This window comes from Pseudochaenichthys georgianus, chromosome 15, assembly GCF_902827115.2.
Source record: "Pseudochaenichthys georgianus chromosome 15, fPseGeo1.2, whole genome shotgun sequence".
Classification (NCBI taxonomy): Eukaryota; Metazoa; Chordata; class Actinopteri; order Perciformes; family Channichthyidae; genus Pseudochaenichthys; species Pseudochaenichthys georgianus.
In genome coordinates this window covers 36,376,738-36,399,650 of record NC_047517.1, presented here as the reverse complement: position 1 = coordinate 36,399,650, position 22,913 = coordinate 36,376,738, and the positions used below count along the sequence as shown (strand labels likewise).

The window sequence follows — 22,913 nt, the reverse complement described above, 5'->3', positions numbered from 1 at the left end:
GTACAAATAGGCTACTTTGTTAATGTTCTCAAGCACATTTTTCTGGTATCGGTACTTTACCCCACTACTTATTTTTCTGATGACTTTTTACTTTGACTTCTTACATTTTGAACACAAATACCTGTACTTTCTACTTCTCACATTTTGAAACCCAAATACCTGTACTTTCTACTTCTTACATGTTGAACCCAAATACCTGTACTTTCTACTTCTTACATGTTGAACACAAATACCTGTACTTTCTACTTCTTACATGTTGAACACAAATACCTGTACTTTCTACTTCTTACATGTTGAACACAAATACCTGTACTTTCTACTTCTTACATGTTGAACTCAAATACCTGTACTTTCTACTTCTCACATGTTGAACCCAAATACCTGTACTTTCTACTTCTCACATGTTGAACTCAAATACCTGTACTTTCTACTTCTCACATGTTGAACCCAAATACCTGTACTTTCTACTTCTCACATGTTGAACTCAAATACCTGTACTTTCTACTTCTTACATGTTGAACTCAAATACCTGTACTTTCTACTTCTCTCATTTTCCAAACAGCTGGTTCCTTTAGTCTGAATGTGTGTTTGGTGCGTGATCATTATTCTGTAGAGTCATTGCGTGCCTATTGATTTGAACACGATCCGTGTATCCATCACTTCCTGGTCTTCTCTAAAGAAGAGGGACCAATGGAAACGTTGTCATGTTGCCGTTGGTCGGCATGGAAACATTCATTAGCTAACAATGACATTATTGTTCTATTAATATAAAGGGAGGTCAGGTACTCTTTAAAACAGCTGCTAGCTATGGGTACTTTTTACTGAAGTACATTTCAAAGCTTCTTTACTTTGACTTGAGTAAAGAAGTTTAGTCAGTACTTCTACTTTCACCAGAGTATTTTTAAACACGAGTATCTGTACTTCTACTTGAGTGAAGGATGTGTGTACTTTTGCCTTCTCTGTTTATTTCCAGTTAGGTTTACAAGTACAAGGAATTTGACTTGATGTCATGGTGCATACAAAAAAAATAACATTAAAAAACATTTAAAATAATAAAGAATATAGTCAAATATAGCTGTATTTACATATAAATAGAATGGAATAAAATGAAATAAAATATGGAATACAATTCTGCAGTAATAAAAAAAAGATAACATATCTTGAAATCCTTTATTCTAAGTAATTTTGTCACTTTTATATCCGTTCTGCTATTTCTTACTGTCACCATCTACTGATTTGGGAAACATTTGACATCCATTCTCTATGACTTCCATTTTCTGATGCTCACAATTAATAGTTGGTTGGAGTCTTCGCTTCTTCAGATAGTAAGATTTGTTTCACATTTCCCATCATGCATTGCTGCGACTTACCTTCACCGTGTTGTTGACCACCATGTTGTCCAGACGCTCGACGACCTTCCAGAGCGCTGCCATGTCTGAGGACTGCATCAGTGGGCGGCGGGTAGACATGGAGGGAGGAGGGGGGAGATCCTGGTCCTGGTCCAGGTCCTGGTACAGGTCCTGGTCCAGGTCCTGGTCCAGCTTCAGCTCCGTCAGTGTGGCGTTCATGGCTTGTAGGCTGACCTGTGATCAGAGGCAATTAGGTAATTTGAGTATTAAATCATCATCTTTTAAACATTAAAAACATTTTTAAGACTTTATGAACATTAAAATAAAAGTGTGATTTCTCCCTTTATAATAAGCAGAGTAAACAATATATTAATCAATTTTAAATAGTGACAAAGCGATATACTGAAAATAATCAGTATTTATAGCCCTGACCCTTATTTATTTATTGTCTTTGTTTATTTTTGTTAATATCTTGACTGCTGCCGTACTTTGCCTGTATTTTTATTTCCTCTTGATATATTAATTGTATGCACCAATCACGGACGTTAACCTTCTAAGTGAATAACTTATTTGGCAGTAAATATAGCCTTCATTCAGCTTGGAGCTGTCGCTGGGGTACACTGACCTGCAGCATCTTCTGGTTTCGCTTCAACTTCACGTCGATGTCCGTCTTAAATTTGGTGAGGTTATAGTGCAGCATTGCATGCTGGGAGTGCAGCCTGTGCTCCATGTGGCTCCGCTGGTCCTCTAACTGCCTCTGGACCTCCCTGATGTGATCCTCCAGTTTGGCCTCCAGGCGTTGCTCCGCAGCCTCGTCCAGCTCAGGGTTATATAGGGGCTCCGCCAGCATCTCATCCCGCAGAGGGAAGCTCTTCAGCTGGGCCACGTCCCGGGCCAGGTCCCCCACCTGCCGGGTCAGAAGCTCCAGGGAGCGGTTGAAGCCCTGGAGGAGCGGCTGCAGCTGGGACAGGATCAGCGCCACCATTTGGGGGGTGGAGGGGGTGGAGGGAGCATCCAGCTCATCTACAACCAGAATAAAAACTAATTAATACACATTTTATCATGCTAATTACACGGATAGTTACTTATTTTCCATCAACCAGTCTTTTAACACTGCAAAACCGTTACCGTGTTCCATTCAGTGTTTACTATTTTCTCTCTTCTTCTGCTGATTTCTCTGATGTGTCTTTTAACCACTTTCCTTCTCTTACGCTTATTTTCTCTTTTTGATTTTTGTTTGGTTTTCTTTACTTGGAATATGTTCAGCAAGCAGGTATCGGAAGTTTCTGGCTCTCCAAATATATATAAATAAATATTCAAAAAATATTCAAAAAGTATTATAACTGAATGTGTCTGCCTTATAGGTCACTGGTTTGTTGTTAATTACAACCTTAGTTCTCTGGATTTTTGTTTGCGTCCTGTTGTTCCCGTTCCTGGATCGAGTCCATTTTATTTCTATCTTGGACTTCTGACCTATTGTACTCTGAATTTTTCTGCATTTTTTGCCAGTTATTTATTTTTGAACTGCTCTAAACCATCTTTGTGTACCTTGTTAGTCTGTTCTCCGGTATTCTGCATACATCAACCACAAAAAGCAGGGGTTTAACTATTGAAAGACTGTTATAGATTTAAAAAAGTTCTCTTACTCATGCTCTTAACTTTTACTTCCTACGACCTGTTCTTAATTTAGTTTGTCCTAAATACAGCCCTGCTCTGGGGAACCACTCAAATTACAATTTGCTAAAAAGCCAATACATTTTGTTGTCCAATAATTTCCAAAATAAACTTCCTCCCCAGTTTTCACCAGTCCCCAGTGTCATGCATTTATCTTACTGTAATTGTGTTTGACAAGGTCTACATGTAAAGTCACCATATTAGGATTCCTCCTTGAAACTTGATGAATAATGTATTTCTAATTATGATTTGTAAACATACACCCACACTCACAAAAAAAACTAAACTAATCCTCACACACTCTCTGCTGATTCATGGCTTTCCCAGGACCCGTAGTTTGTGGCTCTAAAAATGCTTTCCCAACCGGGAATATAAACACAGCACAGCCCTCCGCCTGGGAAACACTAAAGGTTTCCAAAAACACTGATGTTGATGAGTTTCCATCAGGACAGACAGTCAGATATTAGATACATTCATTTCTGTTTGGCCAGGAGAGAGGGTTGGACTACCAGGAGGCATACTCCCAACAAAACAAAAAAAACAAAGTCATACCTGAGAGGCAAATAAGGACAAAACAATTACTGTGTTTTGACCAATTTTCCAAGTTTGATAGTTTTATCCCCCGTTTTTTCACGTGTAAAATAGGTTGGTAAAAAGGATAATTTATTGTTTTTCTTTTAGTAACAATTTTTCTGTGAAATTATCTTTTTATGTTTTTGTGGTTGTAATACACATTTTGGCCACAAGAGGCTAACGTGCAGCACTCATGTTCTGAAAAACAAAAATGATCCATATTACATTGTATTGCATCCCCCCTAAGTGGACATACATATACTTTATGTAAGTGAGATACGGTATGTGAAAAAAGATTACTTTGTTTCCACAGATGACAAAATAAGACAAACTTAGAAGAATTCTCCGGGCAAAACCTTTTTCAATAAATACATCATAAACTTGAAAAGAAATGCAGGCAACCTGTTCCAAAACTATTCAGATCAAACTGAAATCGCCAGATTTTTTTTCTCTTTTTTTTCTCTTGTCACTTTTGCGTTTTCAGACAGATTTGGACGGGGTCAGGAATGTATCATAGAACTCAGGGGTCCCCACCAGTACAGGAAAACAAACAAAAGTGTGTATTTGCCTCAGGTCACTGCTGTCACTCTGGAGACACAGTCCAGACACACACACACACACACACACACACACACACACACACACACACACACACACACACACACACACACACACACACACACACCACACACACACACACACACACACACACACACACACACACACACACACACACACACACACACACACACACACACACACACACACACACACACACACACACACACACACACACACACACACACACACACACACACACACACACACACACACACCTGTTTTCATTACGACACACCAAACCCTACCACATGCTGCAGGGTCTTGAGGGGTCAAAGGTTGCAGTACAGTGAGGCCACACTGAAACAGGACGTTCCAGGTCAGTAGGTGTGTGTGTGTGTGTGTGCGTGTGTGTGTGCACGTGCGTGTTTTGAAATCCGACAGACCCTGGTCAGCTGGCAGTGTTTCTATCTAATGACTGTCAGTGTGATTTACGGAGCCGAAGCACAGTCCACTTCCTGCTCTGACAGAACGACGTGTGCTGCACAACCGTGGCTCTGTTTTCTTCTTCTGGCGTTTTGTTGTAAATGTCACGATTTAAAAACGGTAAGACGATACTTTAATGAGACACGTGGGGAAACAGAGACAACAAACAGTGGAGGAGACGGGAAACCTCAGTGACCCTTTGTCCACTAAAAGGAGACTTCGGGTGTTTTTGGGGAGGTTGAATGAGGGCTTTCTCCATATCAGTGCATTACCAGCAGGAAGAAAAGCAATGCGCTGCTGAGGGCCTACTTTAGGCACCTAATAATGTATCTCTGAGTTTAAGTGAACACTATTTTTAGAATATTTGCACCACTTAACATTGCTATCAGACAAACCTTTCCAATTTTCGTTTCAAAGCCACCAGACTCCATTGACAATAACAGTCATTTTACCTTGAAGATAGACGGGAGTTGATGGTGTATCGCTCCACCAACTGGTAAGTTAGTTTGGGTTATCGTGTGAATTTGGTGAATCTGAACTGTTTAAACCACCAAAGTCACACAAAAGCACAAACTAACTAACTTGTTGAGTCAGTGATACATTAATAACTCCCGTGTCCTGCAACGTAAACATTACTGATTTTGTCAATGCAGTTTGGTGGAGAACTATTCTAAATATTACCTTTTATAAACACTTTTTTTTTTTAAAACAACGGAACACAATATTCTCACACTTTATGATCTCTTTAAAGCCACCAAAGTCACAAAATAACATATAACTGATTGAGGCAGCAATGGACCAGCTTCTCCTGAAAATCTGTGAGGTAAATTGGCTGTTTTTGTCAATGAAGTTGGCGAAAGAAAATTCCAAAGATAGCGTTCTGTAAATCCCTTTTTTAACGTAGAAACATCCAAACTATCCCTTTAAGAGCACACTGAGGCATTTATAGAAAATACCTACATCTAGAAAACTGACTTTGAGCGACAGATTGAGCTGTTAAAATAAAAACTAAATCTGCAATATTTTCCTTTAAGGATGATGTAATGTTGGCTGGTGAGAGTGAGGTCACAGGTCAGAGAGAAAACAGAGCATTGTGGGAAAATCAGAGCAGACCAATCCCCAAACAAGGCTCATACAGGACGGATGTGTGTGTGTGTGTGTGTGTGTGTGTGTGTGTGTGTGTGTGTTTGAGTGATGTAATACACATTTTGGTCGGGTTACATAAAGTGACATCTTAAAGACACACACACACACACACACACACACACACACACACACACACACACACACACACACACACACACACACACACACACACACACACACACACACACACACACACACACACACACACACACACACACACACACACACACACACACACACACACACACACACACACACACACACACACACACACACACACACACACACACACACACACAGGATATCCTCTGAAGGAAGTGTGTGTCTGTGTGACCTCCTGGAGCCGAGGAGTGACGACATAGAAAGACAACATACTACATTATCAGATGTGGAGGAAGTACTGCAGTATCAGTATGTATTTATATATATAATAATGTATTTAAAGTATTAAATACCCCAGGCTGTGACTGTTAAACTAGTATATATTATATATTTAATGTATGAGTGTATAAAGCATGAAATGATTATTTTATGAAATTAATAAACTCATGTTTTGTTAAAAAGTGTATTTCAACAAAGCACCCACAATCCCAGCATTTAATGAATGGAAGGCTCCGGTGAGGGAAACAGCATATGAGGTTATGTTGGCAAGAATGAGGGGTAGAGGACCTGTGGTTACTTTGTGGAATACCTGACCTCTAACTACAGTAGTAGCCTGACGGTAGGACTCTCACAAAAGGCGCCTTTGTACAATTATTCTAATCAAGCATCATTTGTTGTTATTATTTTATGATCGCTGTAGTGTCGATTGGTAATCTTACACCTTTGTATTTTCCTGCTTTCTTTTAACCAGGAACACTTAAAGTTCCCCTTGTGTAGCTTTTTCTGCATGTGAACGGTCTGCAGTCACAAACCCTCAAAGTACACCCTGGAGCGAGTACAACTCTAACACAGAAAAGACCTGTCTGTGCTGCCCCAGAACGCCTCGTTGGACATTTCTCTTTTTCCGTTGTTTACTTCTCGTTTAGGACAGAGAGTGAAAACACAGACTTTACAGAGATGCTGTGAGAAACCAATGTGAGTTTGGAAAATTGCACAATATAAATCTATTGTAGTATACCTCAATTATGATCAGTAGAAATGGCCATGACATGGAACCTTTAACTAACATGTTTGGTATCCTGACCTTCCTCTTTCTGTGTGCCGTACCATGTGAGCTATGTACCATGTATGTTGATAAATAAAAGCTTTAATAAAAAAAGTATTTCAATACAATTCAATGTAATTTTAACCAATCCATTCAAAAACACTCACCAGGACGGAAGTGTTCCGTCTCCCTGTGATGGTGGAGGTAATTTGGGTCTGAGGCGGGGGGTGAGGTGTGGTTCTGGTCCGGGTCCAGTGGGGGGGGCGTGGTGCTGTCGGTCTGTTGTTCCTGCTGCTCATACAGGTCCTGGAGGTTCTGGACTTTCTGGTTGTCCGAGTCTTCCTGATGATTCTGGTGTTCATCCTGCTTTTGGTAGTCCTGGTCCTGGTCCAGCGGGGGGGGCGTGGTGCTGTTGGTCTGTTGGTACTGTTTGTCATACAGGTTTTGGAGGTCCTGGAGGTCCTTGTCTTTCTCGTTTTCCCGGTTGTCCTGGTGATGCTGGTATTCTTCCTTCTTTTGGTGGTCCTGGTGATTCTGGTTTTCCCGGTGGTCCTGGTGATTGTGGTGAACCAGGGGGTCCTGGTAGTCGTTCTGTTCCCGATTTGGGTCGCTGCGCTGCTGCTGGAGCCGAGCCTGCACACCTTAGGAAGGAAATCAGAACCAGTCAGAATCTAAAAATGAAAAATAAAAAAAATAAAAACTGCTAATGAAAAAATTGAAGATTCATGATATAAGGGAATAAAGATAAATGATGAACATTTCTAAAATGATATGTACAAACACACTATAAACTATGAAAACAGTACTAATAAACGTGCACATAGAATAGAAAAGAATACAATAACATCTGAATAAAATCTGATGCAAATATGTATTAAAAAAAAAATATATATATAGAATAAAATAAAATATAAACCTGGGAGATGTGCATAGCTTTGATACTTTATCTAAATGTTTCTGATCTTATATACTTTAACTATTTTAAATACAGGACTTTAACTGTGCCAGAGTATTTCCTGCAGTAGTAGATCTGAATACTTCTTAACTGCAGGTCAACAGACACAAGGAGTATTCCAAACATCTATAATAGATATGAAAAGCAATATTGATCCTACAGGATACAGTATGATAAAGCTTATTCGTTTGACTGTGTCCATGCTGGAACTGAGAGACAGGAAGTGGGACAGACGGACGGACGGACGGGGAAGGTTGGGGTTTGATGTATTTGGGGATTTTCTGAGTTCATTGTGTACTCTGAGAGAGAGCGACAGCAGGAACAGAGTCTGCAGGAGGACGTCCTGCACAGTCATCAAACTGCTTCCTCCATCACGTTCAGCTGACTCTGGAAACTGCTTCCCAACAAACAAGAGTGAAGCTGGGGCTCAGGATGTGAAGAGGAGACACTACGCGAACTATCACTTATGATTATCGATTGATATGAGTTACCTATCATGCTATTTTTAGGCAATAGCATAGGTCTCAGATATATAAAGAAAATATAAAAAACATGTCTATGAAGTGTTTTGCTCAAAATACCAAACAGATCACCCATTATAGCCATGCCTCATATCCCTCTATTTCACTTCCTGTTTCTAAAGTGCTGATTTGGGGTACAAATGATACAAAAAAAAGGAGGGGTCTGAGCTCATGCGGGACCCGGCAGCTACTGTCTAAACTAAATGCTGCGGTGATGAAACGCCATATCATGGATTATCAAGGATCCTCTCTGAAACAGTCTGGAGCTCAAAGGCTTTCTCTCTTGCCGGTTATACCACAAGGTGAGTTCCTTTTTACTTCCTGCTTCTTCACACACATGCTCTCCAGTACAGGTTAGCTCTGAGTGTTAGCGATGCTAATGTGAACACCGACCATATTACGTCCAAAGCAGTCGGGCATTGTTTCTGATAGCAACGTTTCTGATTGGCCCGTGGGTCCACATTTCAGATATTACGTCATATCGGACGCAAATCTGGATCAGCTCCGTTGTTCCCCGTTTTTAGAGATTTGGGTACCAGAGGCGGCGCTAGGGGGTGGCTACTTGGGCTCAAGCCCCGGATGTTTTCTGAAAAGCCCCGGATATTTCACTTAAAAAAAACAAAAAAAAACGTCTCGGGAGTAATGTGCAGTACCGGAGTCCACCAGAGAGGCAGCCACTGCGGGACATTAGCCTGCGTACTGCGTAGCCTGCCCTGAAGAAGAAGTGATCCTTCCTAGTGCCTGACGAGTTTTAAGCTAATAGCCTCTACAGTTATGGATATTAGAAAGTTATTGTCATCGAAGCAGGCGCCACAAGCTGCAGCAGCAGCAGTATCAGCAGCTGATAACAATGTCATCACCAGCAGTGAAGAAATGGATGATGTTTCAGGTTTGTGAATCTAATGGTGATATCTGCCCTCTGGCTGACTGAGTAAGAAGTGAAAAAGAGTGATGTAACGTTAATGTTATAGCTAGTAAACATGGAGTAACCACACTAAGTATACCCTTATATGTTAGTATGTATACAGAACATGACTAAAAGTTATCCCAAGATGTAACGTTAACCCTTCAAACCTCAGTCTACTTTTAAGACACTAAAATAACGTATTCCAATTTTTATTTTGTTTTCGCGCGTGGAATTATACCGGCTCTCGTTTCAGTACACATAACAACGGAACTGACAGGCAACCCTCTGAATCAGACTCCGATTGGCTGTGACTGCATCCACTCAGAGTGTCCGATTCAGAAACGTGACTCTTACACTCTTTACGTCACAAACAAAGATGGTGGATGAGAATAGATCTATAAAACGATAAGCAATGCGCCAGAATCAAGGTGAGACTATCCGCATCCTTTAAAACTCTACGCACATTCGTTTCACCTTAATAAGTAAACGATTATTTGAGTGAGTTAAGGCATTAGTTTGGTTCATTAAAGGGTGTTAATGAGTGTTCTCCAGTGCCTTTTGTCCGCTTCAAGGTGTTATTAAGGTAGGGGTAATGTTGCTCTCAAAGTGCACCAGATTGATGCTTTCAACTTCAATATTTAAAAAAAAATCTTCCCGGGGGAACATGCCCCCGGACCCCCGAGAGGAGGCAACGACCCCCCTAAAGGATGTTCGGTCCACCCCCCACTTATAAAAAATACCTGTACCCCTGCACTCTCCCCCCCCCAACCCAACGACTCCTGGGCTAAGCCCCGGATCTCCTACAATCCTAAATCCGCCACTGATAAGTCCCCTTTAAAGAAGCCTTATTATGCTATGGCATTCAGGTTTGAATTGATAACTTTGTATAGTATTTTTTGTAATAATGTAATAGTATTTTCTTATTTAAAAATATTTTTTACGGATTTTTAGTTATGTTATGATGCTTTTGGTGCACATATATTATATTTACACATATATTATATTTATTTGTCATGTTTTTTTTCCACATACATTTTTCTGGTCTACATTCAAACAGCCGCTTCAAGTTTTCTCAGTCCTTCAACTTTATATCCTTTCATGTTTTGAATAATACATTTTGACAGCAAAAAATGCAACAAATGAGCAGCAAAAACACCACCATTTTCTTTTTAGAAACCTCATCAGTAAGTATTTGCACTAGTAAACGAGTAAAAAATATGTTGAAGTATTTACAGAACAAAAGTGTGATGTGTGTACATTCTGCAGTGTGTGTACATGTTGTAGTGTGTGTACATGTTGTAGTGTGTGTTCATTCAGTGTGTGTGTTGTGCGTTTGTATTTGAAGGTGTTCCTGTTATTGCGTCCAGCCTGTTTCTGCCGGGCTGAGGATTTTATTACGTTGACTTCATCTCGCAGGAAGTCGGCTCAATCGGAGGCGTGGTGGGAGGGACCATGCCGAGGGGTGTGTGTGTGTGTCCTCTTTGTTTCTCTTTCTTTGTTAAATAAAGCCTCCAAAGGCCAAAGGTCTATTTTAGTCTGATTTCTTTCCAAAAACATGGACTGTTTTGATTCTCAGAGTTACTCATGGTACAAAATATTTCATGTTGTGAACACCACCATGTTATTCTGTCCACGGAGAACTGAAAGCTGACCGACAATGAAAAGGGCAGAAAGAACAACAGTGGACAAAGAAAAGAGGGATAAAACTAAATGTTAGCTTAGCATTAAAATGTGTGCAGGAATAAGTCCTCTAAGAAGCTGAATTAATATTAACAATATGTTGTTTCAACAAAGTTCACTGCAGGAGCTGAAGGGTATGTTAGGGTTAGCACTGCTAAACACACTGAACAGTTTAGTGAGGGTCGTTATATTTCAAGGAAAAAAGGTCAAACATTAAAGCAGAAAATAAAGCAGTCTTTTGGAGAGAAAGGTTGTCAAAGTAAAAAAGAAGTATAATATCAAGAAAAATTAATTACTGAACAAATGATAATATTTGGGGTAACACAGCTGCAATATTTAAAGACATTTGAGAGGAAAACGAGAAAGACAAGGAAATTACATTTCAAGAAAGTCGTAATATTTGGAATAAAAAAAGTTTGGAGTAAAGAGTCATAATAATAAGAGCAATGGTTTTCATATTTTAAGAAAGAAATTCGCAAATATTCCAAATAAATGTTTGTGAAAAAGAAAATTTATATTTAAATCTATTTTTTAAATTTGTTATAATATATTTAAACAAAGTTGCTATTATTGGAGAAAATACAATAATATACCAACACCCGCAGTGTGTGTGTGTCACTGTGCGTTTACAGGCGGAGGGTGTGTGTGTGTGTGTGTGTGTGTGTGTGTGTGTGTGTGTGTGTGTGTGTGTGTGTGGGTGTGTGTGTTTGTGGGGTGAGGTGACCTTGTTGGTGGTCACCTCACCCCACAAACGAGCGGCTCGCCCTGACCAGGAGGTTGAGGTGGACCTCACAGCTTCCTCACTTTGTTTAAGAGGCACGGTGTGTGTGTGTGTGTGTGTGTGTGTTCCCAGGCACAGAATAATAAGTAAACAGATTACAATGTGATTTTATAAAAAGGCAGGATCACAGATTCCTCTATGACTTCATGGATTTCTATACTAGACGATGAAAAGCCCCTAACGCGCAAATAAGAAGTCATTTTTCTTTTTTGCTTCTCTTCTTGGTCATTTTATGTTACTTTGTGGTTTTGTAGTTGTTATGTGTCACATCATGGTCTCTATGCATCCCTTTTGGTTGTGTTGTGTTTCTTAGCAGTCTTTTTGTGTCTATTTATTCATGTTGTGTCTCTGCATGGTCTTCTGCTGTTCTTTTTTAATCTTTCTGGCCGTCTTTGTGTCTCATCATGTTCTTTTTGCACCTATTTCTTATTTACCAAGTAGAAATAGTAGCAGTCACTTCCAGCAGAGGATTTAGCCCAGCAGCTCTTGCAGTAAAGTATCATGAGTTCTGCCTGAAATGTCTCAACAACTTTTACATCGGTAATATCAACGTTTTAAGCCGAACCATGAGCAACAGGTGCCACGCTACCTGGAGCGTGGAGCTCAGTCCTCACTGGTTCAGATCCTCCAATCAGAGCCGAGCTCCCAGGATCCTGCTGTGCATCAGGTTCTGTAGGACACACACACACACACACACACACACACACACACACACACACACACACACACACACACACACACACACACACACACACACACACACACACACACACACACACACACACACACACACACACACACACACACACACACACACACACACACACACACACACACACACACACACACACACACACACACACACACACACACACACACACACACACACACACACACACACACACACACACACACAGTGAGCTTTACCCACACTGAAACTCTGCATACACACATATACAGTACACACACATACAGATATGGCTGTACAGGATGTGGGGTTTTCCTGACGGTGCGATGAAGGAAATACTATTTTATTTTCCTTCATAAACTTTGAGTTTCAGCACAAACAAAAGAAGAGGCTGAGAATAGAAGAGAGGACGTCTAACTTTAGATACATCATAAACACTGCTGTTTCCCACCCCCACACACACACGCGCGCGTGCACACACACACACACACACACACACACACACACACACACACACACACACACACACACACACACACACACACACACACACACACACACACACACCTCTAGACTTCAGTTCCTGAGCGATACTCCTTTTTGTATAAATGCACTCCCGTAGAGATAAATATAGGATGAATGAGGGTTCGACTAAAACTGATTTTTCCCACGCAAGTTTCAGTTTTTATCACTAAGCAGAATATATGGAGATATATTTGTCTTAATATTATGTGTGTGCGCAGATCGCTAACCTGTGTGTAAATGTGTAATCTACAAAATGCAAAAATGAGTTTAAACGGATCTGAAATACACAACATATTCCTGCCTTTTTGATTTACAAATATAAGCTTTTTGAACGTTTTAAATGTTAGAAACATGTTCACAAATGCAATTTTTTGTTGTTGCAAATATTAGGTTAAAATAGATTACGTTTTCAGATGAGTTTCTGCCATAAATGTGATTTTTTTCCCTTTGAAATTTGTGCGGTTATTCCTGCAAATTTGTAAATGTTTTCTAATACATTTTAAATATTTTTGTTGTTTTGTCAGAAATGTTCTCCCAAATGTTACATTTTATTCTGGGAATTGTGTGATGTGTGTGTTGTTGTTTACACATCAGGTAAATACAGACCTGCTGACCCACCGGTGTCCTCACAGTCGGGTCCTCCGTGTCCCGGGCAGCAGCGCCACAGCAGAGCGCTCACAATCTGCTGCTTCTGCCTGTAGAGCGGCCGGGACGACAGCTTGTACCTGCACACGCACACACACACACACACACACACACACACACACACACACACACACACACACACACACACACACACACACACACACACACACACACACACACACACACACACACACACACACACACGCACGCACGCACACACACACACACACACACACACACACACACACGCACACACGCACACACGCGTTAAGTGACTCAACTTGCATGGGACATATTCGATGAAGTCACGAACTGAAAACACCTCAAATTGAATTTAAAAGTTCAAAACATCTCTGAAATAGGAAACAGCTGCCGGTGCTGTCAGGTCAGAATGAAAGGAATATTCATCCAATAAATTATCATTTTTGAAATTCAATAACCTTGGATCTTGCTTTTTCTTAATGGCTGTTTACAGTTTCTGATTTATAGAGTGATACAAAGAGATATCCAAAAACCCCTTTACCTAGTATATAGTTATAGTTATATCTTTGACAGTATTACCCTATTCACCTGCAGTGTGTACAAAAGGTATGCATTTTACAAAACATATTCTTTAAAGTTAGTTTTCTCTCACAGAAATACCTTAATAATACGAGGTATAGAAATATAATACAAAAAGAAAAAAACTGTACAAAAAAATATGTACAGGAACAATTATTATAGAATATAAGGAAAATGCAATAAAATATGAAACAAATCCTACAAATATTTTAAAACATATACGAGATACGAATACATTATATATACATTTTTGTTGTTGTTATTGTTGTGTACTCACATGATCAGATGACAGTCGGGGGTGCGGCTGGGACACGGACTCCGAGACTCGATGGTGTATTTCTCTGTTCCACACACCACCGCCCTGGACACAAGGTGCCTCTGAACAAACGCACACCAGTTCCTGCACGACACACAGACGTGGACTCAATTTGAAACAATACAAGTGTAATAATAACAAAACGTGTGTTTCCAAAATAGCAGCTATTTTGGGAATATTTTATACTTTAGTTTAAATACAAGAAAGCCAGCCACACGGTGAGGTCTCACAGAGCAGCTGTGGTGAATAAAGCCAACTGTAAACACGTGTGTGTGTGTGTGTGTGTGTGTGTGTGTGTGTGTGTGTGTGTGTGTCTGTGTGTGTCTGTCTGTGTGTGTCTGTGTGTGTGCGTGTGTGTGTGTGTGCGTATGAGGTGACAGGGTTACAGACGTCAGATGAGGTGTGTTTGGTGTTGTGACGGTGTCCCCCTGTTGACCCTCTGACTCACCACAGACCATATGACCAGTGTGTGTGTGTGTGTGTGTGTGTGTGTGTGTGTGTGTGTGTGTGTGTGTGTGTGTGTGTGTGTGTGTCCGGGCAGTAGAGCCTAGAGGGGTTTTTAATTCATGGGTAAAGAAGTTTCAACACACTTACATATTGTACCACTTAAATATGCATTGGATGCTTCTAAACAAGAGGGGAGGCAAAGCTTGGAAAGTCACATCACTGCAAAGAGACACTCACCAACCCAAGGACACCGAGATACAAATCCATCAGACAATTGCAAAACGATAACAAAAAGATGTAAAACCAACTCAAAAAATGACGAAATGGTCACAGAAAGATACAATAAAGTGACCCATAATGAACACAAAGTGCAAAAACCACCAAGAAGACATGCAAAATGGAAATACAGAGTTTCAAAATGTCCACCAAAGATACAAAACCATCAACTGTACGCAAAGCACTGCAAAATTATCCAAATAATATCCCAATAAAAAGTTGTTTACTCGTTATTACTCTTATTTGCTTTCTGTTTGTTTCTGTTGGCGATTATATTATGTTTGTGCCATGCCTTTTTGACCCTGCATGGTGTGTGTGTGTGTGTGTGTTTCCCGTAATGTTGATGTTGGACTGTCTCATCCCTTCCTGTCAGCTTGTATCAGCAGCTCCACTTTATACAAACACATACATCGTTTAAACAAATCAACCTCACTTCATCTGTCTTTTCATTCAGGCTTTAATCTCTGTTCTCTGTTCCAATAAAACCTTTCAATATTCTTCTTCTTGAAGCAGAGCATGCACACACACATTTATGCAACCGTGTGTGTTTTCGGGACAGCAGAGAGGAATGCTACAGCAGGAGAAACAAATGGCCACAGAGCGCCCTGAAGAAACACATTTAAAGTGTGCATTCAGAAGCTCTCACGCATACAAGAAGACGTGTTAACGTTAAAGAGGTAAAAGAGGGAATGGAGCTTTACTACATGGCAATACATCTGTAGTAACATTAAGAATTTCATTTGAAAGTTTTTACAAAAAGAGGTAATGGAGGTTTATTAAACATATGGCAATACATCTGGTAGTATATGTTCTGCACGGTTGAGCGCCCTGAGAGGCTCCGGCTGTTTCCGTACATTTATCGGAGTAAATTTAAAAGTCTTCCTATATCTGCTTCCACAAGTAAGTGAGAGCTCCTTTGGCATTAATCAAATATCACGAATAACCAGATTAACTCTGTGTGACGCTGTCTATAAAAACAAGTTTCTTTAAAGGTCACCTATCGTGCTATTTTTAGGCAATAGCACAGCTCTCAGATATATAAAAAAACACCTTCCACATCTTATGAAACCACTTTGAAGTTGATCCCCTTTTCACCTTTATCTCAATCCGATGAGTGTGCAATGAAAGTTCACATTTACTTTTCCTGCAAACAGACAATTCCGCCTGGAGTTACATGCATGCAGAACGACCACCCAAAACACAACATAAGCACAAAGAGATGTGTCGCTACAAAGACAGGCAGAACAACCACAAAAACTAAAACTGAAAATCACTAAATAAGTTGCAAAACAACCATCTTTTACTTCTATTGTCAGTTTTTAGAAGTAAAACTGAACATGTTGCACAATAATATAATTATAAATGCATTGTTTTTAGAAATTCCTCTGACTCAGAAAAACCTTTGTGTCATATCCTGTGGAGAGGTGTGACATCACCGGACACACACACACACACACACACACACACACACACACACACACACACACACACACACACACACACACACACACACACACACACACACACGCACGCACGCACGCACGCACGTGTACACACACACACACACACACACACACACACACACACACACACACACACACCACACACACACACACACACACACACACACACACACACACACAGGAAGTTCCTCCTGATGCTGAGTTCTTTCATGCAGTTCAAGAGAGATGAGAGACTTTCTGGGGCAATATGAGAGAGTTACTCTTTGATCTTTAGATTGAATTCGTCCCGTCCGACTGAACTCTCACTATCTAAAGCCTTTTCTCTTTCTCTTCATGTGACGCAGCTTAAACTCAGATATTCCTCTGCCTTCATTTAACCTGAGGAAATATAGGCAAGCATCGCAACTCAAGAGTGAGAAAAGGCAACTTCCCATGACACTCGGCTAAAAAGCCAGTTCAGTCAGACAACTCACGTGTGTCTTAATATGTTTATTAGAAGCAGCATATAGTTTGAGTTTGGCGTCTCGGCTCGGGCCTCATCACTCCACAGATATACAAAGAACATTGAGTGATGATTAGATAACTGGGTGGAAGCTGGGGTGGAAGGTGGGGTGGAAGCTCGGGTGGAAGCTGGGGTGGTGGGGTGGAAGCTGGGGAAGCTGGGGCGGAAGCTGGTGGAAGCTGGGGTGGTTTGAGTTTGGCGTCTCGGCTCGGGCCTCATCACTCCACAGATTTACAAAGAACATTGAGTGATGATTAGATAACTGGGTGGAAGCTGGGGTGGAAGGTGGGGTGGAAGCTGGGGTGGAAGCTGGGGTGGTAGCTGGGGTGGAAGCTGGGGTGGAAGCTGGGGTGGTAGCTGGGGTGGAAGCTGGAGTGGAAGCTGGGGTGATGCTGGGGTGAAGGCTGGGGTGGTGGTGGGGTGAAAGCTGGGGTGGTGGTGGGGTGAAAGCTGGGGTGGAAGCTGGAATGGAAGCTGGAGTGGAAGCTGGGGTGGTGCTGGGGTGAAAGCTGGGGTGGAAGCTGGAGTGGAAGCTGGAGTGGAAGCTGGAGTGGAAGCTGGGGTGGTGCTGCGGTGAAAGCTGGGGTGAAAGCTGGGCTGGTGGTGGGGCAGGCGAGCAGCAGCAACATGAAACACAGCAGTAATTATTTTTTTGAATTAATTGCGTTAAAAATATTTAACGCATTTAACGCATGTGCAGAATGGCCCGCCCCATATGTGTCACCAGTGGCAGCGCCAGGGTATGGCAGGGGTAGGCTACACCCATACCAAGAAATGGCTTAGCCCCACCATGAAAAAGTATGTTAAAGTAAGCAAAATAAAGTCTGCCAACTCTCGCGGAGTAAATTGCACAGACAGCAGTTAGTAAGATTGATTTCAGTAGCCACGGTTTTGAAAACTTTTGTCACGTAGTGATCGTCTTCTCAATAGAACATCTTTGATAACGGCGTGGTGTTGTTGCAGGAAGTCCCGACGCAGAATACTTTTGCTGGAGCACAGGGGTGCACATAACTGGTACGCAGGTTATGTGGTAATCTGAAATGCATACCGTCACTTGTATCACAAAACGCATTTGCGTACCGACGTACTTGTGAAGCTTTTCCAGAAGGCGGTTAGATCACCGGACGACAGAGTCGGTCTCCGTGTGCACAGACAGGCTGCTGTTAACGTCGGTCTGTACAACGGAATTGTGCCGGCTGCGGAGGGAGACTCCCCCCCCTTCACGGCAGAACTGCGCTAAAACAGCTGATCACGAAGTACTCCACTAGCCCCCCCCCCCCCTCTGTCGACTTTCCTGAAGTACTCCCCGTTGATAGAAATCAACACGTAATGAATTAAGACCCCACGGTTTGATGATTGATAGGTGTGTGGGTTGTCTTTCATTTTGACATGCAGAAAAATGTTATAATAAACATAGATACTGTATGTTAAATGGATATATCCGCCATCTTTCATTTATCTTTCCATTCCCACAACAATATACATAAATAAATGTCATATTTTGGACATAGTTCGAATGGTGATTAATCATGATTAATTAATTTTTAAGCTGTGATTAATCTGATTAAACATTTTTAATCGTTTGACAGCCCTAATATAAACACTAGATGGCTCATGGGAGATTTTCCAGCATAGCTGACCGACCGCCATCTTGCTACAGTCAACAGTTACTCTGATTCACGTTATGGTAGCTGTTGTAAGGTGAGTGATCTGCACAAAAATACTCTTAACTCTCTGAAATCTTGACTGATTTACAAACGGTTTGGTTTATTATTAACATTATTAGCATGGCTATGATACAGGATGCTTGGACATGTTGAAATTGCAGCTTTTCTTTGTGTATGTGGTTGTATTTATTAGCTGGCTAATAACAAGAGGCTGTCAGTGAGACCTAGTATTACAAAGTTGACCCAGCAACTTTACACCAGTGGGAGAGGCAGAACTGCTCTTTCTTTTCAACATAACTTAAGTTGCATATGATTTCTTCCAAGTGGTTTGGCTTGTTAAAAACATCTTGCATTATGAAACCGGAATTTGCTGGCTTTGTGTTTACAGAAGTACCTGACTATGCCGGACTTTTGTGCAGCCTACGGATGCTCCAATCGCCGCTGTCTGCAAACAAGAACCCGTGGGATCACCACATATGTTTATGTTTGCTCAGTCTAATAAACCCATAACATGGTTGTGAAAGAATACCAAAGCTGAGGCTGGACGATGATTGATTGTTGGTGTGCCATGTGTCACTGTGTGTCTTATTGGTTTTGTGTTATACTGTATTTTATTGTGGTCCTTATCTCCAAGACACATTTAAAACAAATAACCTTGAAGCCCCATCTCTCCCCACCTGCTCCTGCTTCCTACATCCCCTCCACACCACACCAAGTTGTTCTTCTTAATAATAATAATACATTTATGTTGGGGGCCCGCCTTTCATAACACCCAAGGACACCTTACAGGGGCATAGGGGCAATATAGGGAACCATTTAAACAGTGGATTTTGTGATATATCAGCCGGGGTGAGACAAGACAAACCACAAATGGACTACAGAAGGACACAAAAGGACACATGGTACAGTTTATATTACTCTTGGTCTTTTTTCAATAACATATTTCAAAGGTTCTGGATTTGTTTACAAATCTAGAAACTAAATACAAAACTAGGATGATATGAAGATCTCATGTCAAAAATAATTGTGATAAATTAGACAGAACTGGCCTGTCTGTGAGCACATTTTATGTTGGTTTGGTTCTTCTGATAAAGGTGTGAATATCTAAATAATATACCAACATATGCTATTGTCATTAGTTGTGTCCCTGTTCTTCAAGCTAAGGCATTGCTAAATTAACAACTCTTGGCTTACAGAGTGGTAACATGAGACCGATTTTTATATATAAAATATAAATGTATTTTAATTTTATAATTTATTTTAAATATTAACAATATAATAAAATAAATGGAAATATATACACCGGCAAATATTTAATATAAATACCTTGTGTGTGTGTGTGTATACTGTAGCTATTGCTTTATCTGATTAATTTTATTTTCATATGAAAGTCCATGATTATAAGTATGCAGTATCATAACTACATCTTTGATGTTTATAAAAAACCAAACCGTTTGGTTGAAAATTGAACAAGCTATGGTTATTTAAATAGTAAACCATAATGTTATGAATGAGAGCACTGCCTGTAGCAAGATGGCGGCCAAGTGGCAACGTCGGTCTCCATTGGCCAGCAGCGCGGGTGAGTCATCTAGTGTTTATAATATATCTATGGCCTGAACTAGCTCGCAGGCTAATACAAAAAAAGGCTAAAACCTAATACAACGAATCAACACAAAAACTCAAGCTAAACTTTATTGTTTGATTTTTCTAAATATATAATATCATCTATTCATAAAACCCAAATGTTTTCCCTATTTTGTTTATTATTTTGCAGCCCTTATTTTTCTTGGAAAGAGTTTTTCCATAGCTTCCATGTATAAGGATCCATTGACTCCTAACGCAGCATGGCATTACTATACTGGACAAGTGTCTTCCATGTTTGTGAGCATTTTTAACAATCTAATATTGTTGTTTTGTTTGCCTGTTCCCAAACTCCCATAAACCCCAAAGCTCTCCGGGCTAAATGTGGCTTAATGCAGTTTGATGATAATGAAATCCCACCTGCATGATTTTCAGTCTGATACCAACATCGCCGCCTTTAAAAAGTTCAACTACTTTTTTTTGTTGCTGAGTGTCCTTTCATCTGCCAGCTGTGTCTCCTGATTACGGCTGAGCGGTAAACGATGCCTTCATGGTCTCGTTATCTGCAGCTTCAGCTCGCTTTGATCCGAATCGCTCTGCTCACTGAGCTTCTTCTGTTCAAGTTGGATGAACTTTTACTTTGAAAGGGTTTCAGTGAGGTCTTCGATTACAAGATCAGCAGCAAAACAAACAGGAGGCTGGAGGTCTCGACACAATTCAAATCTTTAGCAACAAAGACAACAAGTCCTGAGTCCTGAGTCCTGATCTGAGTCCTGAGTCCTGAGTCCTGAGTCCTGAGTCCTGAGTCCTGAGTCCTGAGTCCTGGACTTCGAGTCGTGGCTGAACCTGTCTCTGTGGTCCTGCCTGACTCTCATCAAACTACTTCCCTGATGGCTCCCACAGGATTGTTGATATCCTCGTGGATTCATCTTCTTATTATAGACACATGCATTTCCAAACATTTGGTCTACCTATGTTGTAAATGTATTATCTCTCAGATTTCCACACAGCATCTATTGCACGTCTGTCCGTCCTGGGAGAGGGATCCCTCCTCTGTTGCTCTCCCTGAGGTTTCTCCCATGTTCCCTTTAAACTGTGGGTTTTCTCCGGAAGTTTTTCCTTGTACGATGTGAGGGTCTAAGGACAGAGGGTCTAAGGACAGAGGGTGTCGTATTGTCATACTGATATTCTGTACACACTGTGAAGTCCACTGAGACAAGTGTAACATTTGTGATATTGGGCTATATAAATAAACATTGATTGATTGAACAAGTCAGACTCCTAGCAAACAAACAAACATGGAATCTTCAAAATAAGATTAATGTTAGTTATTGTTATTGTTCTCGTTATCTTTCTGCATCAAGTTTCAAGTTAAATTCAGATCAATTAAGTGAAACCAGTGGCGGACAGCAAAGATGCCTGCCTGACAACGCCTCCATTGGACTTCCGTGGCATAGTTACATCACTATGCAACACTTGGTTAAGGGGGCGGGACATCTCTAAGCGATTGATCAATCCCAACAGAGCCGGCCAGCTAACCAATCAGAGCAGACTGGGCTCTGGTTTCAGACAGAGGGTGAAAAGAGGTGCTGCAGCACAGGCAGTATGAGAAAGCATGGAGACATGTCACAGTAGAGACACTACATACTGATATACACCTGAACATCAGCAGGAGAGGACTCTTTAAAGTAGAGACACTACATACTGATATACACCTGAACATCAGCAGGAGAGGACTCTTTAAAGTAGAGACACTACATACTGATATACACCTGAACATCAGCAGGAGAGGACTCTTTAAAGTAGAGACACTACATACTGATATACACCTGAACATCAGCAGGAGAGGACTCTTTAAAGTAGAGACACTACATACTGATATACACCTGAACATCAGCAGGAGAGGACTCTTTAAAGTAGAGACACTACATACTGATATACACCTGAACATCAGCAGGAGAGGACTCTTTAAAGTAGAGACACTACATACTGATATACACCTGAACATCAGCAGGAGAGGACTCTTTAAAGTAGAGACACTACATACTGATATACACCTGAACATCAGCAGGAGAGGACTCTTTAAAGTAGAGACACTACATACTGATATACACCTGAACATCAGCAGGAGATGACTCTTTAAAGTAGAGACTCTACATACTGATATACACCTGAACATCAGCAGGAGAGGACTCTTTAAAGTAGAGACTCTACATACTGATATACACCTGAACATCAGCAGGAGAGGACTCTTTAAAGTAGAGACACTACATACTGATATACACCTGAACATCAGCAGGAGAGGACTCTTTAAAGTAGAGACTCTACATACTGATATACACCTGAACATCAGCAGGAGAGGACTCTTTAAAGTAGAGACACTACATACTGATATACACCTGAACATCAGCAGGAGAGGACTCTTAAAGTAGAGACACTACATACTGATATACACCTGAACATCA

The 22,913-nt window shown here is 40.8% G+C and overlaps 1 protein-coding gene across 4 annotated transcripts in view; it reads right to left on the bottom strand.

Moving 5' to 3' along the window:
• Positions 1-22,913, bottom strand: part of mmrn2a (multimerin 2a) — a 35,032-nt gene that overhangs the window by 6,822 nt on the left and 5,297 nt on the right. For 2 of the 4 annotated variants that reach the window (XM_034100840.2, XM_034100843.2), the window contains exons 2-7: positions 14,474-14,596; positions 13,597-13,715; positions 12,367-12,447; positions 7,101-7,574; positions 1,975-2,372; positions 1,371-1,583 (exon numbers count right to left, since the gene is read on the bottom strand). In XM_034100840.2, coding sequence (XP_033956731.1) covers positions 1,371-1,583; positions 1,975-2,372; positions 7,101-7,574; positions 12,367-12,447; positions 13,597-13,715; positions 14,474-14,596 — 1,408 coding nt within the window. The remainder of the gene's footprint in view (positions 1-1,370; positions 1,584-1,974; positions 2,373-7,100; positions 7,575-12,366; positions 12,448-13,596; positions 13,716-14,473; positions 14,597-22,913) is intronic. The other 2 variants (XM_034100841.2, XM_034100844.2) reach the window with 2 other exon arrangements.